This window comes from Oryzias latipes, chromosome 7 (assembly GCF_002234675.1).
Source record: "Oryzias latipes chromosome 7, ASM223467v1".
Classification (NCBI taxonomy): Eukaryota; Metazoa; Chordata; class Actinopteri; order Beloniformes; family Adrianichthyidae; genus Oryzias; species Oryzias latipes.
This window is the reverse complement of record NC_019865.2, coordinates 23,730,547-23,746,486: the sequence shown is the minus strand read 5'-3', so window position 1 is coordinate 23,746,486 and position 15,940 is coordinate 23,730,547. Positions and strand designations below refer to the sequence as shown.

The window sequence follows — 15,940 nt, the reverse complement described above, 5'->3', positions numbered from 1 at the left end:
GACCCCCCCCCCTCCCAAGTAAAGCCATAAGTACAAACGGCAGACAACTTAAAGCAAATTTTGCTTTTATTTAATCAAACGCAAGACAAATGTAACCCCCATTTCAGGGATAAATAATAAATAAATGAACACACTCTTGGAATCAAAGTCCCAGCTGTGTTTTAAGTCACACTTTGGAGTCTTGACTAAAAGGAGACAAACATTCACCTCGAGAGTAGCACCATTTTCTAAAGGACTAACACTACAGCTCATATCTGGGGTCTAAGGTTTTAATTAAATTAAGAAACCCCGTCTCCACCACGTTATATATGGGTACCATGTCTTTATGCAAAGCGACCGCTTCTGTGATTGTTCTCCACCATGCCCCTTTCCTAGGGATGGGTACCGAGCCCCGGTATTGAACGAGCCCCGAGGCAACATTCTTCAAGACCACAGTATCCGTAAGATCTGACCTCAACAGTTCTACTATTGGTACTACAGAAGTCGCATTTTTTTGCGCCCCACAAGATATTAACTAGAGCTGTGACGGTGTGGGATTTTTGATGAATCAGCAGGAGTCGCAACCAAGCAGGCCTACTTCTGGTTTTCTCACAACCGGACTACAGTATATGTTTCCCAAAATTGTGATATTTAACATTAGTATTCAAACGACTTGGAGATTTTGCCAAAAGCTACCATTAGACAGAGCTACTAAACTTATGTCCTTGGACCAATAAACAGCTCGCTTGAGATAATAGTAAAAGATTTTATCTATTAAATTAATACCTATATTATCCAGAGCAATGTGCCGATGTGCAGTCCCAATCTTTCTCCTTATCTTAGGCACATCCCTTTTTGTCTCTCCGTTCTGAATTTGTCTCAAATATTTCTCCATCCAGTCATCTTCTCAAAGATACTGATGCTGAAGAGTCAAAAGTCAGGTTAACGTCATCAGGTTCCCAGGCTATGGGAGTCTCTTTGGAGCTCATTGCGAAGACTCTTTATCCGAATGGAGATAGAACCTAAACTCTCTGCCTTCCAAGAACTCCTTGCCCTTGGGCCATTCAGACAGAGAGGAGAGTCTGTGTGCTAGCGGAAGCAACAAACTCACTGGACAATAGTCATATTCTGCAAGAAGACCGGATCCCAGGGGAGCGGACAAGAGGGAGCGCTGAAACTCCTGTCAGACTGACTCATGCTTTCGGATCATTCATGAAAGTTGTGTCACAAAAAACAGACATGAAGAAAGCTCCAAAAATGTTAGTGTTAGTGGTAAATCGCCACAAACACCTAAAAATGCCAACTTCTGTTGCATGAATGTAAGAAGACCAGATGTAGCACAGATAACAGTTAGCCCAGACAACTACCATCTTCTAGTGTTGTGCCAAAAAAATACGGGGTGACAGACGGGGTGCAGGGGGACTTTTTTCAGAACAACAGCTGACTAGTCAGATAGATAGACTCTAAAGACTTGTTTCCAGCAGCCTGGTGCAGACCAGTCCGGTTTTTTGAGCGTTTCCATTATGAAGTGGATCCATAAAGCCAGACCAAATCACACTATCTTTGGGACCCCGTTGGTTGGAGGTCCATAGAAAAATCGAACATACCACTTAGGGGCAGAGCTTCTGTTGAAAAGCCTTGATTAGCTGAAGGTCATTATGACAAAAAATAGCACTAAGAAAGTGGCTGTATTCCTCTTCGCTGCCCGCTGTCGTCTCTCATACAACGCTAAATCCTATGGAAGTAGTACCAAAAGCCAAGCGGAGAAAAATGAGCTGCTGGATGACCTCCATTGTTGTTGTTGATAGCTTCACGCCGCACCCAACTTTGAATGGAAACGCTCATCTGAATTGCCTGGACCATTCTAAACTGGACTGGACCATTCCAAACCGGACTGGACCGGACCGCTTAGTGGAAATGAGGCTTAACACAACAAATGCAGTTCCTTGCCTGTGCTAGAACCATCTCAGAGAATACAGAGAGTCAATGGGCTAAACCTACTAAAGTACCGATGGTATAAGCAATCTCAAAAATATTCACTTTAACCCTTGTGCTAAATTGTGGGGTCCAGATGACCCCACTCCCAATGTTAGAGTGCCTTGGACAGCACAAGGGTTAAGTTATTCCAACATCATACGGTAACATAACAAACACATTTCCTTGGTTTAAAAAAAGGAATTTAAATAAAAAATATGTTATTTCTACAACCTTTATTGAGCATATCATTTTAAACTGCATTACCGCATTGTCTTTTTAAAAAACATTTCTTTATCTGAATTTACAAACAAAATCGCTATATAAGCATATATCGTTACGGTATAAAATTAGTCATCTCAGGTTATGAATTTTGCTCATATCGCCCAACCCTAGGCATCCCCGTGACAAACGCTGAGATCAGTCTGCCCTGATTGAGTCCGACGGCTCTAATTGGGGGTGACATAACAGCAATAGTCATCACATGTAATCACAAGTTTCTTCCCTCAATCATGGTCTTAGTGGATGCTTGTACCAAAGCTTGCTCAATATCAGAGGGTCAGCTGTCAACAATGACACATGTTGATACATTTAACCAGGCCGTGACAACACTTTTATTACCAGATTTAATGGAAGACCGGTTGTTGTTTTTTTATAGACAAGTATTTATGTTGTTTTGATCATTTATTTTGCTACAAAAATAATAATACAGACTAAATATATGAGTTTGCTGTGTTTCTGATTATGACTTAGCAACAGTTGTTCTCCCTCTATCTCGTCCCCTGAAATGATCTTGGTTTGGCCTATTTGTAGGGTGGCGGGTGGGAGTTCACTAATCAGTTAACAGTCTAGAGAAAGCAACAACAAAAAACTCATAAGATGTGTCTTAAAGAGCACTACTTTTTAATTTATGTATTATGTTGCTAACATAGGCCTAAGTTGACTATTAATAACAAAAAAGATTTATTTAGCAAAAGTACCAAAATTGTTGCCCTTGGTCCCTCCATCAAAGATGTTTTCAACATGCAAACATTTAATCAGTGTGCAGTCTGATTCCTTTTCATTCTAATATTTTGTGGAAAAGCTTAAATTTGGACTTCCTGGTTTAAAAGGTGGATGGAACGAATGAACTACAAGTGTGCCAAGTGTGTAAAATTGCTTTCCAAAGTCAACCAACTGTTGCTTTATTGAACTTCCAAAACGTCATGCTAAACAGGTTATTCTTTTCATAACAGTACTGCAGATGAATTGGCTCCTCTGTTTGGTGACGTCTTGTGGCATATGTGTCTGGATACGTTCCTTTTGCCAAATATCCTATTACCTTTGGCTATTATAACTTGTTTCTTACAACAACAAAAAAATATGTGCACAAATTAGTCTAATGAAAAAGGCTGCCGGTAAAAACAAAATATGTTCGGCCACATCACACACAAATGTTCCCTGGGGGAACCCTGAGGCCACAGTTGTAACGGATGATAAATGTTCCAACTTGTTTATCGTTTCAGCTTTTCCTTTAACCTCAAAGACTTCCAATAATGTCACAGGTGAAGCACAACCATTGTTCCGTTTTTTTCCCCCTCAAAATTTGTCTGACCTGAAAAAGTGAAAAAGCAGCATTCCTACAATTCATAACTTCTAAAACAATCAATGTTTCAATAATTTCTCCAATAAATGTACTAAAGGAACCCCAGCTTGATCTGGGTTTTGCTATGTCTGGGCGGCTTCAGGAAAACCTTTTGAAGAGACTTTTCTCTTCAAAGCAATCGATCAATAAGTGGTCAGACAAACAGAAAGGAAGACCCTTGAGAGCACGCCGCACATCTGTGTTCCTCCCTTATTTCAGGAGCGTGGGAAACCGTTGTGAGTGCGATGTTGATCCTCGCAGTTAAACACTTGATTTTCCTGCTTTCCTGCAGCCATCCACCTCCAGCGTTTTTACGCAACAGTCCACGCGGCCGTGCTTTCAGCTCTACAAAGGAGCTGAATGAATGCACTCTGAAAACAAGGTAAAAGGCTGCATTGAGCTCTACAACATCCGTTTGCCGTGTGTTTTAGCATCCTGGGCAAAAAGATGAATGGAAATTGGAGGTTAGCTCACTTGTGAGAATGCCTCTCTGTTTAGCAAGAGAGAAAATCTGAACAGCAACCGTTTTGATTCTAGATTTCATCTTTTGTGTCTTTAGCATGCAGTTTTTTGGGCCTTTGCTGTGATGTTTAGCAAAACAAGGACGACTGAATGATGTGGTTTTTTTTCTCCAGCTGCAGATGTTGTTGAGATGCTGCTGCCAAGTCGGAAAGTCTTTGAAGGAGGGAGATGTTTTATCAGCAGTGTTGGAAAGTAACTAAATATGTTCACAGAGCCAGAATCCAAACTTCACTGTACCTTTTTTTTCCTATACAACAAATAAAATCTGCTTGAAATGATAGAATACAAAAATGAATAAGTGTTAGTCAAATGTCAAGCGGTATCAATAACCACTGAAATGCACTTTATAAAACGAAATAAAAAATGATCTTAGAGATTCCTGGAACTCCTCTCACTGCTGGACTACAGACCCAAGTTTAGATGTGGGTGTAGAAAATCCCTGATTTATTTTTGTAACCTTTTGCTCAAGCCAGTTTAAAGTTTTGATTGAATCAGTGGGAATCTTTGTTTTTTTTTCCCATAATGCTTTGGTTTTCAAACTTTTGTTTTTTTATTCAATCCCCTGTCAATTAGTTTTTAGCCAAATTCCCCATAATCCCCACATCATCAATACCAAACATATCAAAAAGGGTTTGAAGCACTAAAACACCTTTTTTTTTAAAGAAAAGAAAAAAATGTTCTTTAGGGATAGGACATTTTTGTCTGAGGAGACCAGCACTGAAACCTGTTTGTGTAGTTTACTAAAGTTCCAAATGTCACGACTTAGAATTTTGAGAAAAAAAATATGGAATAGAGAAACAAGAAACTTTTAAGGACTATGCTGTACATATAATCTTTTTTATATCTTTTTTATTTATTTAGGCAAGTAAAGACATTTATTTATTGAACTTTTAATTTACTTTTAGCATCCTCAATGTGAAAACAGAATAAATGTATCGATAAAAAATAATCAATTTATAAACTTATTTAGTGGAAATGTGTGTTAAATAACAATTTTAGGGACTTTTTAAATCCCATTTTAGGCACTTCAAAACTATTTTCTAAACTGTGATTTAAAATAGGTTTAAGTCAGATGAAAATCATGTTTTAATTTCAGTTTTTGACATTTTTCTTATGAAAGAGAAGAAATGCAATAAGAAATCATTTCATTTTTGCATTTCTGAGTATTTCTCCTTTTAAGTCGCTGTCAATCAAATTGCCAGGCAACAGCCCAGGAGGGCATGTTCAAGCTCCCTGATCTGCCCCGTCCAACATACACAAGCTCTGGGGCAAGGGCTGTGTTCACCACACATATATTAATTGCCTCCAAGGCTGGATTTTGTTGTTGGTTGCACATATTTAAAACGAAAACTAAAGTTAAAGTCTCAAATGTCTTCTCCACATTTGTGATCTCTCTCCGACTGAGTTTGAAGGCAGAAAGGGTCAAGCTAGAGACAAGAATAAAACCAGAGGACTTTTTTTATGATTGAAAATATCGAAAACGTTCTGGAGGCCCGAGCAGGCTGGCTCCCCATCCCGCAGTGGGTCTGTCCAGTATGTACCCATTACCGGCTCGGATTACTGTTGGGTGATTTGGTTCAGACGGTCCCGAATAGCGTTCGGTTTGAACGCAGCTTAACCGTAACCTGTAATAATCTTAACACTTCCTCTGGGTCCGTGCGGCCAAGAAGAAACCGTTCCCCTTTCTTTAAACTTTTGAGAATGGAGACTGTCAGTCTTGCCCCCGCCGAGGGCGTGGCTACTCAGCTTATCAACAATGGCCACGCCCATTTAAACGGGGATTTTGGAGAGGCTTCATATAGACATGAAATGTGGCTTTTTAAGACATTTAGGTTTGTGGGATTTTGGTTTAAACTTTATAATCCTCATTAAAACACAACCAGAAACGTTTTTATTAATAAAATATCATAGGGAGACTTTAAGGAAAATGTCCTCCTTCTTATTAACACTGATTTTTATGAAAGTAATAAAAGATTTCAGAACATTAACTGGGTCTTTTGATAAGCACAAGAGATCTGAAGTGACCTGCCAGGACCCCAGTGTTCATGATGGGATGTAGTGTAGTAGGACAGTTGTAACAGACGGTGATAAATCTTTAAATATTGTAACCTCAATCTTTCTGGATGCGGCTCCAAATCAGACCACGTGACTCGCATTGATCGTGTTCCCAGTTTTTAAAATGCGCATAAATCAGACAAACTCTCATCGAACAATCCATCCCTACACGAGGCGTAACTCAGTCAGAAAAGGGCGTGTTTGTTTTCATCAGTGATCAACAGTTCGGCGGTATAGGTTAGAGTTTTGTCTGCCTTTCTCACCTAAACCGGGGGGAATCCTTAATGCAGTCCTCAAAGTCAACCGTCATGTTTGGACCGGAGACAAGTACCCGCGCGCTCAGAAAGCTCCTCGCATCTCCTTATGTGTGGACGAAAGCTGATGTGGAAGTATCCGACTGATAGAGAATGTCCTCCGTTCCCGACCCCTCCTGCCCCGGCTGTCTCCACTCACCGAGTCCCGCTCTGTCTGGTCTGCGCGAGCCGCTTCCCTCCCTACACATCCCCTCTGCTGCCTTCAAGGTCTCCTATTCAGCTCGGATTTTATAGAATCTCAGGTGAAACCTGGCAAACGTGTGATAGAAATCACTGGATTCGGTGAAAACAGAATGATCTAGAAAGCTCGATATTTTAGTTCTCAATCTTAACTTTTTTATATTACCACCAAAATCTGCAATTTTGCAACAAGGTCAAGATTTTATTTAATTTAATCACAACTTCTATATATTTGTTTCAGTTTTTTACTAAGATTTTCTAATGTATTGTTTTACACAACTAACCAAAATAATAATAATAATAATATTGATTATAAAGATAGGAGGATGAAGAATAAACAGTAACAACTTTCCATACATTAATTTAGTTTATTTATTTTAAGATTATTTAAGCATTCATGGAACATTGATATCTCAACGATCCAACAACTCCCATTTCCAAAGATTTTTGAAAGCAACATTGGTGACGTGACGTCACGGCCTTGTAGTTTTTGAATAGAGCTGAAAACACGGGGATTGTTCTGAATTATCACCTTAAAGACTCAGCACTCCTATGAAAATTGTGCTTTTTGCTGTTTTTAACGTGTTATTGTTGCATTTTTCTGATGCTGGGGGACATGTAAAGATAAAATTAAGCTAAACATTGCATTTCTGAGTATTTCTTTTATTCAACTCACTGTGAACTAGGAGCAGACAAATGAAATGCAGTTGGAAAAAGCTCGGATTTGTGACGTAGTAAATATGTTGGGCGGGCCTAAAGCTCCCTGATCCATTCTAATGCATCCACCTGTTGACCAAATCCATCTACGTCTTTGTCTTTCTCGTCTGAGCTGGCATCTGGCTCAAAACTGTACGACTGAATAGCTCTGATTAAGCTCACCATTTTTGTTGCACCGGTAATGTTAGGCTGGGGGTGTGGGGGAGAGCATGTAAACAGAGAGCTCTCAGAAACGGGGAGGGTAAGTGGGGGCGGGTTTACTCCGCGCCAACAGTCCCACCCTCAATTTCTAATGAAGCACTGCCGCTCTGCAGAAACTATGTAAAACAAAGTAGATCAAAAGGTGATCAGAGTGTGACTTTAGAGGGATAACATGAAAGAATGGATCAAAATAGCAGGTGGAATGCAAACCTGGTGAAGACCTTCAAAAACTCTTCGACCCTGGCCCACTTCAAAGCGAGGGTACCAGTCTATCTGTAAATGAACCCATCTACCTGAGAGTAAATGCCCCCCCGGGTATGAAGTGAAACAAACAGGAATAAATGACCTGTGGATCACAAGACCACAGAAAAAACAAAAAACCTAAACCTGAATGAGTGCAAATCACATCTAATAATACAATAAAAAGAAACACGTGGGTAAATACGGTGCAGAGAAAAGCTGCAAACAAAACAAAACATTTTTTGAACTCTTGTGCTTTTTTTTGTATTGAGATATACACAACCTCTGAAAAATAAGGGCAAAATACCAAAAAGTCTTGACTTTCAACAGAGATAAGACAGACTACATGACAGACTACATAGTGAACCAAATAACAGACAAATATACATGGATCCAAAAGAAAGAATCAGAATCCGAATCTTTTATTATCATTCTGCAGTGCACATTGAAATTTTTTCCATCAACTCTCTTCCAACAATATAAAAAGGTAGAATTAAATAAAATAAGGATAAAATAAGGAATAAAATAAGGAAAGAAAACTCAACTCAACTTTATTTATATAGCACTTTCATTCAACAGTAGTTGAGACAAATTGCTGAACACAATAGTAAGAGACAAACATTAAAACATGTTAAGGGGGGAGAAACACAGAGGGAGATAAAACTATAGAAAACAGTAAACAGTTAGAAAAACAGTGGTCTCATATTGGGTTAAAAGCCAGGGCATAAAAATGGGTTTTTAAACGGGTTTTGAAAATGGACAGTGAAGGGGCTTCTTCTGAAAAGACTATTTTAGTCTCATAAGTAAACAGTGTTGTTACAGGGTGCGGTGAAAATGTTCAATTATGATTTATAGACAGAGGTTTAGCAGGATAAACTGGTTTTCTCCTTTGAAATCACTTTTTTCTTTGTGGTGCGAGCTAGGTTTGGCACGTACCACCCCCAAATGATTTGATTTTAAAATTCTTTCATTGGTTTATGAGTGTTTTTATGGTCCTAGACCCTCATATCTATTAGACATGATTTTACAGTATGAGGAACAGACCTCTTATGGTGTTTTCAGACTGGAAAAGTCAGTTGATCCGGTCTGAGTCAGTTTACCGGTAATTTGGTCCGGATTGAATTCTGAACCTTGAGTTTGGTCTGTTTTCAGGCTGCCTTCAACTGGACATTTCTGTTTCAAACCAAAGCATGTAACCAAAAGCATGTGACTAAAGGTCTCTATAGTCATTGGCCAGGAATTACGAGGGTCAAAGCACAGAGAGAAAAAATAATGGAAGTGCTGCGCTTTGCAGACTTTGTTAGGATAATTCACTTATTCAAACATTATATTTCTCTGACCAATTTTGAATGCCTGTATCAACGTCACATACAACACTTTTTACTTTGGTGCAGTGGAGGCATGCTGCAGGGCGGTTACCGGGGAGACGACGGCTAGGAAGGTAAACTGAGAACTGTTCACGACATATACTGTAAATTGTCAGGAAAACAGTGAGCAGCAATGTGTATCACATTAAAAGTTGTTTCAATGAGCTACACTAAATCATTCATCCAACATTCATCATTAAATAATTCATCCAACCACATTTTAATGAGTTGCTGTTGCTCCATATGTGCCCGCGGCATTTCCTACTCTGTTTACAGTCTTTAATGCCTGGTTACGGTGGTCATTTTGGTCCAGTTGTTCCGCTCCGAGCACAGAGCCTATTTGGACTGAGGAAACTAAGAGCGAACTGGAGCTCAGTTTGATTGGAAATGAACCAAGACCACCTTGACAGATGGGTCCGAGAGCGGTTCCTGCTTCTGGACAAGGGTCCACTTTGGTGCGTTCAGACTGAAAATTTGTTCCGGATTATCGGGGGAAACGAACTCTGGTTCACTTAAAGTGGACCTAATGTTTTAGTCTGAATACACCCTAAGTAATTTCTACAGTTAGAACCAAAGCTTACAGCAAGGCTTCCTTCAGTTTTTATGGACCTCACCTGTGGAACAGCCTCCCAGGGAACCTCAGAGCCGCAGAGACGGTTCAGGTTTTTAAAAGAAAGAGTCAAGACCTACCTTTCTAATCAGGTTTTTACCATAAATTTAGGAATATATTTATTTGAAATGTAAGCTATTTTAAGAATTCATACTTTTTTCTTTTTCCTTATTTGATTGGATCTTTTCTGTTTATTTTAAATTTCACGTTTGGTGATTTATATCTGTCCATTAAGGTTTCTTTATTTATACATCTGGTTGATTATCTAAGTTTTTACGTTTCTGTATGTAGTTCATTTGCATTTTGTGTTTTCTTTATGTTGAGCCTCCACATCAGGGATGGAGCCTCCTCAGTAAATAGAGTCGTGATCTCGTGGGTCTGGCTCCTTGCTTTAATGGAGGATGGGTCCAGCGGAAGGGTCACTGGTGTGGACAGGTCCCCAAAATATTTTGTCTCTTGAAGTATTATAAGTGTAATGAGATAAAGGAAATGTATCAACTATATTTTTGTTTTAAAATGGTAAAGTTTCCTTTTTCCAAAAACTACAAAATATCTCGCATTATTTAATTTTATTCCGTTTTAGATTCATTTTGCAAAAATCCTCTGTAGGTCTTTTTTAGATCACCCATCTACCATCATTTCCTCCTATTGCTCCAACTCTTTTCATAAGTTGAAGATCAAAGAGTCCACAGAGCTCCTTTGTGAATCTGTAGAGTCAGCAGTTGGTAGATTTTAAAGTAGCACACTACTGGAGAAAGTCTGCAGCTACATAAATGCATGAACGCATGCATTTAGTGACCCGGTTTGGGTTTTGTTGATACAGAATGCAGGTTTAGCGTGTGGCATGCAGAAGATCTGATATCCAGTATTTTCTGACATAGGCGCATGCGGACGCCACCTTCAGTGACACTAAGTGCTTGAGGTTTATTTTATGAAAGGGATATTTGAATATTGACAATGGGTTCTCTCTTTTTATTTTTTCATTCTTGCTTTACATATTATCAGCAAAGATGAATCCATTTGTTGCTTATTGTTTTTTTTCCTAGCTGTTTTGTTTGTTATATTTTTGTGGCCAATACCGTGTGATGCACCTAGAACGTCCCTCTGCCTTTTGTGTGTGGAGGAGAGAAGCCGTCAAGTCCTATTTTTGCCCCTCTTCAGACGCCGTCTGATGGCAGGCGCAAGCCCTGCTGTAACATGGAATCGCCACGACAGATGTGTAGGTATCCTTGGATGGTGACCTACTTTTTGCCTTTCCTCTTTCGGTCTTCTGAAGACAGCCGCCAGCGGCACTTGCAGGCGGTGCATCTTACAGCGTTATCGTTTCTGATGGCAGGTGGGAAGAGTTACAAGCCTCTATCTACGAAGAATGTACGGATGATGTGGAGCTGCTCTAAATGATGCATGTGTAACTTCTCAGCACAAAGGCACTTGGGGGTCACATTAAAATTAAATTGGATCTGTATTTTCTGTGATTCTGGCAGACTTCCTGATTTAGCAGGAAGTGAACAGGGACATTTAAAGGGTAGGTTTAAGGTTTGACAGTTAAGGGAAGCACTTGCCTAGAATGAGATTTGTTTTTAAAGGGACTTTATTAGCAAAATGTAAAAGTAACAATGACAAAATTAATTCAGATTTTGGCCTAATCCTCAAAATGTATGTTTTTTCTGCATGTATATGGGAGTGGAAATTTAAAATGTTTGTCAACTTTGTTTGCATGCTTCGTGTTAGGTTTTTAGTTCCTCCTCTTTAGTTCTTGTCCTCTAACCTTTCACTGTAGTCCAGAAGATTTTCAAAGGCCTTGAAAGCTGCTGTGATCAAGCCCCTCCTTAAGGCTTTGATCACAACTGCCCCTTATGGGTGGATTTGAGCTGTCTGCGGGAGGGGGGGGGGGGGGGGGGCAAACCTGTTGGGGGCACGCAGGTGGTACACAAAATACCAAGGTTGTAGACCGTCCAGCGACATTTTGGTGAACCTTTTTTTTTTTAACTGACCAGCAAGCAACACGCAACATGGAAGGGTGAATGGGTGAGAAGCATTTTTGATGTTTTCAACCTCTTCCCCCGAATCCTGTGGACAATGCAAGAGGTCAGAGGTAAGTGCTGTTCACGTCATGAGTCACGTCATACTCCCTGCGTGCCCCGAACAGGTTTGGCCATTTTTCACCAACAGACCGTATCTTGTTGTAAGGCCAGTTGTGACTAAGGCCTAACTAACAATGCACTTACCACTACACAACAATTGTACGTTCCATTTTCAATGAGCCTCAAAGTCCCACTCTTGTCATCTTTTGATTATGATTATGCCACTTTTTAAGGCAATGTAAAAACACCTGTGTTGTTTTTGATGTTGTTGTACTGTATTCTACAAAGCGGCAGGAGTTCATCACAAATATGCTTTAAAGTTGTGTGCTGGACTGTTGGCCCGTGAAACCTGCACTCAATTTCCACAATCCTTTTGTTTGCATGCTCTCCCGCTACGTTACACCCCCTCACAACCCCAAACTCACTTTAGCGGAACAACAAAAAAAGGCAACACTATCGGAGCTCTCCAGCCGTACAGTTTTGAGCCAGATGCCAGCTCTTACAAGGAAAATGAAGACGTAGATGGATCTGGTCGTCTACGAGTGGCTGCATCAGAATGGAACGGAGCAGGAAGACTTTGGCCCGCCCATTGCAGTTTCCACGTCACAACGGCAGGTTTTTTACGAACTGTATTTTTTCATAGGCTCCTGATTCACCACAATTTGAAAAAAGAAATACTCAGAAACACAGTTTTAATCTTACATTTCTTTAGATATATGTCCTCCATCACAAGAAAAATAGCACAAGAACATGTTAAAAACTCCAAAACACACAATTTTTATTGGAGAGCCATTACTTATGAAAGCCACAAAATAGCATAACTCTGAAAAAAAGAAAAAAAACATTTAAAAAAATGTCAGTGAAAGAGTATAAAAGTGGATTTAAGTTGTTTTAAAGCTGTTTGTTGTATTGTTTTGAACTGTTTGTTGTGTCTTGTAGCATACGGTACAACCCAGTCTGGATTAAAAAAAAAAAGAACCAATGATTTGAAACGTTTTATCCCTCAGTGAGATCCCTCTTTTTTGTGTTTCCTTCTCAGGCCGGAAGTATTTCACAGATATAATTTAGTCAAGCAGCAGTGACAACAGCTAACTAAGCAATGTCACCTCACAGTGGGAAGGCCCGCATTCAAATCCTGTCTGGGTCCTTTTTGTGTGCATGTTCTCCTTGTGGATGCGTGAGCTTTCTCAGGCCGCTCCGCTTTCCTCTCACAGTCCAACAACATGCTTCACAAGTATCTCTAAAGTGCCTCCAGGTGTCCATGTGAGTGTGTGACCCTGCAACAGACCGGCGACCCGTTCAAGGCGCGCCCTCCCCTTCACCCAACAGTAGCAGGATAGGCTCAAGCAACCCTGTCACCATGAAAAGGATTCAGCGTGTTTGAAATACGGACAGCTGACTTTAGAAATATGGGTAACTCGGAGCAAAGGAAAAGCTTCTGGAGGATTTAAATGTAGAAAAGAAACAAATTAAAGAATTGTAAATGTGACAAAAATCCCTGAATTAACCTCTCTTCATTGAAACCTATGTAATTCCATAGAAACTGTAGCTTCTGTGAAAGATTTGCCCTCCTGAGAAAAATGTAACCTTTGATAACCAAAACTGGGTCAAGACTAAATACAACTTCAAATCAAGCAAGTTAAAGTCATTAAGCAGTAAACTAACACAATAGAATGTCAGGATGAGTTAATGATACTCGTCTAAATAAATTATACTCTGCATACTGGGTCGCATCCCAAAGGCATTTGACTTCTGACCTTTTTCTTATTTAAGACTGGAATTGCCAGAAGCTGTTTGCACTTACTCTAAGATCGCTGCTGACTTATTTAACAGTCCTGCCAATGTACATTAGCCGGTGCAGTTGCTGGTCTCAACCTGAGTGTCTCCCCACATCACTCTTGGCTGTGAAAGGCCAAAACTTTAAGGTCAGAAACTACACGGACGCTGAAATTGTACCACTGAAACGTGCTTTCATGTCTTAGAAAAGATTTGTCATCTTTGGGATGCAGCAACAAAGGTTGAAAATGACAATAAAGGTCACTCTGATACCTAAAAAATGTCCTGTTTGTAAAAACAAATAGCTTTGATTTAAAACAAAATGTTTGGGATTTGGTTTAGACTCTTGAAGGCTTCACTGTCACATTGGATTATGTCAAATTGGCATTATTTAATGTTTTAAACACAAATCATTGTGTAATAATTGCTCTATTTAGTTATTATTTAATCTTTTTATTCTTAATTTGGTTTTCTTCTATGCTTCTGTTGAAGTTCTGACAGTTTTTTAGGGTACAAATAACTGATTCAAATCAAAGGTTTTATATTTGAATCCTCCAGAACCTCTTTCTTTACTCTGAATTACCCATAATTCTAAATTCTACAACCCTTGATAATTATTTAGTGAGCTTGAATAAGCCTGTGCTTGATTAGCGGCAGGCCATAACATGACAAAATCCAAACAATTTGTCAGGAAGGGCGTTCAACCTACAGACTGTGCCAATTCAGATATGTGGACAACTATGATATCAGACACAAGTTACCAAAAAGAGAGGAAGAGGAAATCTCCTTCACAGGAAATGGTGAGAAGAAAGGTCATGCATGTGGAATCAAGAGCAAGTATATTGAGAAAGACTGATAAAAGGAGAGATCTGGCAAATTGGTGAATGCAGAAAAAGGTGGATGTGTCCAGCATTTACAAGACCAAGTAGAGAAATTGAGCGTTGTAGGAATAACACTGGAGGAAGAATTTAGCAAAAGTGCAGGAAAAGAGATTTTGGACAAAAGCTGAAGGACTGAAGTAAATATGAAACAATGGAAGGTGAAAGAAGAAATGTCTTCTTTTTCGTTCTGCTTTTGCCTTTAAGGGTCGCCTCAGCAAATCAGCTTCCTCCAACTTATGTCTGATTTGCATATTTAGATTGACAAATATTTGAAGTCGGATGCACTCCCTGACGCAACCTTTCGTATTTATCCCGCTTTGGATTTAGACTCTGGCTTCGGCCCCCTCGTGGCTACATTACTTTTACTGTAGGTGAAAGGTGAAGAGGGACACACCTGTGAGAGTATTTTTGAGGACGAAAGAAAAGGACCCGAATCATTAGGAAAAATAACATTTCAAGAGGGGAAGATGTCATGACTCAGCTTTAAAACACCAAAAGCAGGAAGTATGCCCACATCAACAATTTGCTTGTTCAAATACACCCTAAAAACTATGTCATGTTTGTTAGATGAAGGTCATTTTTTGTTCTACTTTTTAAATCCATTTTACATTGATTTCTTCTGTCATAGCATAACATTTTACTGAAATAATTGGGATTTTTTTCCATTCTCTGTGCTTTAAATTTGTCTTTTTGACGTCCTTTTCTTTTCAAATCTCATTTTAGCATAACATTTTACTGTTTCAATTCTTATTTTTACTCTTATCTGGTCTTTTAATTTGTCTTTTTTAATGATCTTGCACATTAAATGAGTAGCACAAATAATTCTACCTTGTCTTATGGGAAGAAAGCATTGAATGCTAAAGCAATTGTTAGAATAGACATAAACAAAGAAATCAAAATAGAAAACTACGTAGCAGTATTTTATTTTTTACACTGTTTATAGATAACTAGGTGATAATATGCAAATGTGAACCAAAAAAAAAACCCTTTCCTTCAGTGTTTCTTCTGCATTATCAAGCTCATTTTATTTATTTAATCAGGACACTGCAGGCCAATGAAGGTCAACGTTTGTTTTCAGTGCATGTTGTTCGGTATTGTGCGGTATTGTAAAGTAGGGCAGGAAGGGCTGCAGGCTTGTCGAGTCCCCGCCTATTGAAGCATAGCACAAACCCTGATCAACTGAGCATGGATGCATGAGAGCAACAGTGACTTTACTGCTCTAATATCCCACTGAACAAACTGGAAAGCACATTTTTTTTCCCCCTCCCCTCCATCAGCTTTCTGCTTGCGCATGTCAGGAAGTGCTTGATCTCCCGCCGACTGACTCATCTCACAATCCATTGAAAACATGAAAGGACAGATAGAACATCAAACGACCAGATGCTGTCCTGTTGTACCGGCTGGATGAAATTCGCA

General features: G+C 39.4%; 1 protein-coding gene across 2 annotated transcripts in view; it reads right to left on the bottom strand.

Moving 5' to 3' along the window:
- Positions 1-6,633, bottom strand: part of LOC101161486 (arf-GAP with coiled-coil, ANK repeat and PH domain-containing protein 3) — a 79,587-nt gene extending 72,954 nt beyond the window's left edge. For both annotated transcript variants that reach the window (XM_023956872.1, XM_023956873.1), the window contains exon 1: positions 6,418-6,633. In XM_023956872.1, the coding sequence (XP_023812640.1) occupies positions 6,418-6,464 (47 nt within the window). In that variant the 5' untranslated portion in view covers positions 6,465-6,633. The remainder of the gene's footprint in view (positions 1-6,417) is intronic.
- Positions 6,634-15,940: the final 9,307 nt, after the last annotated feature.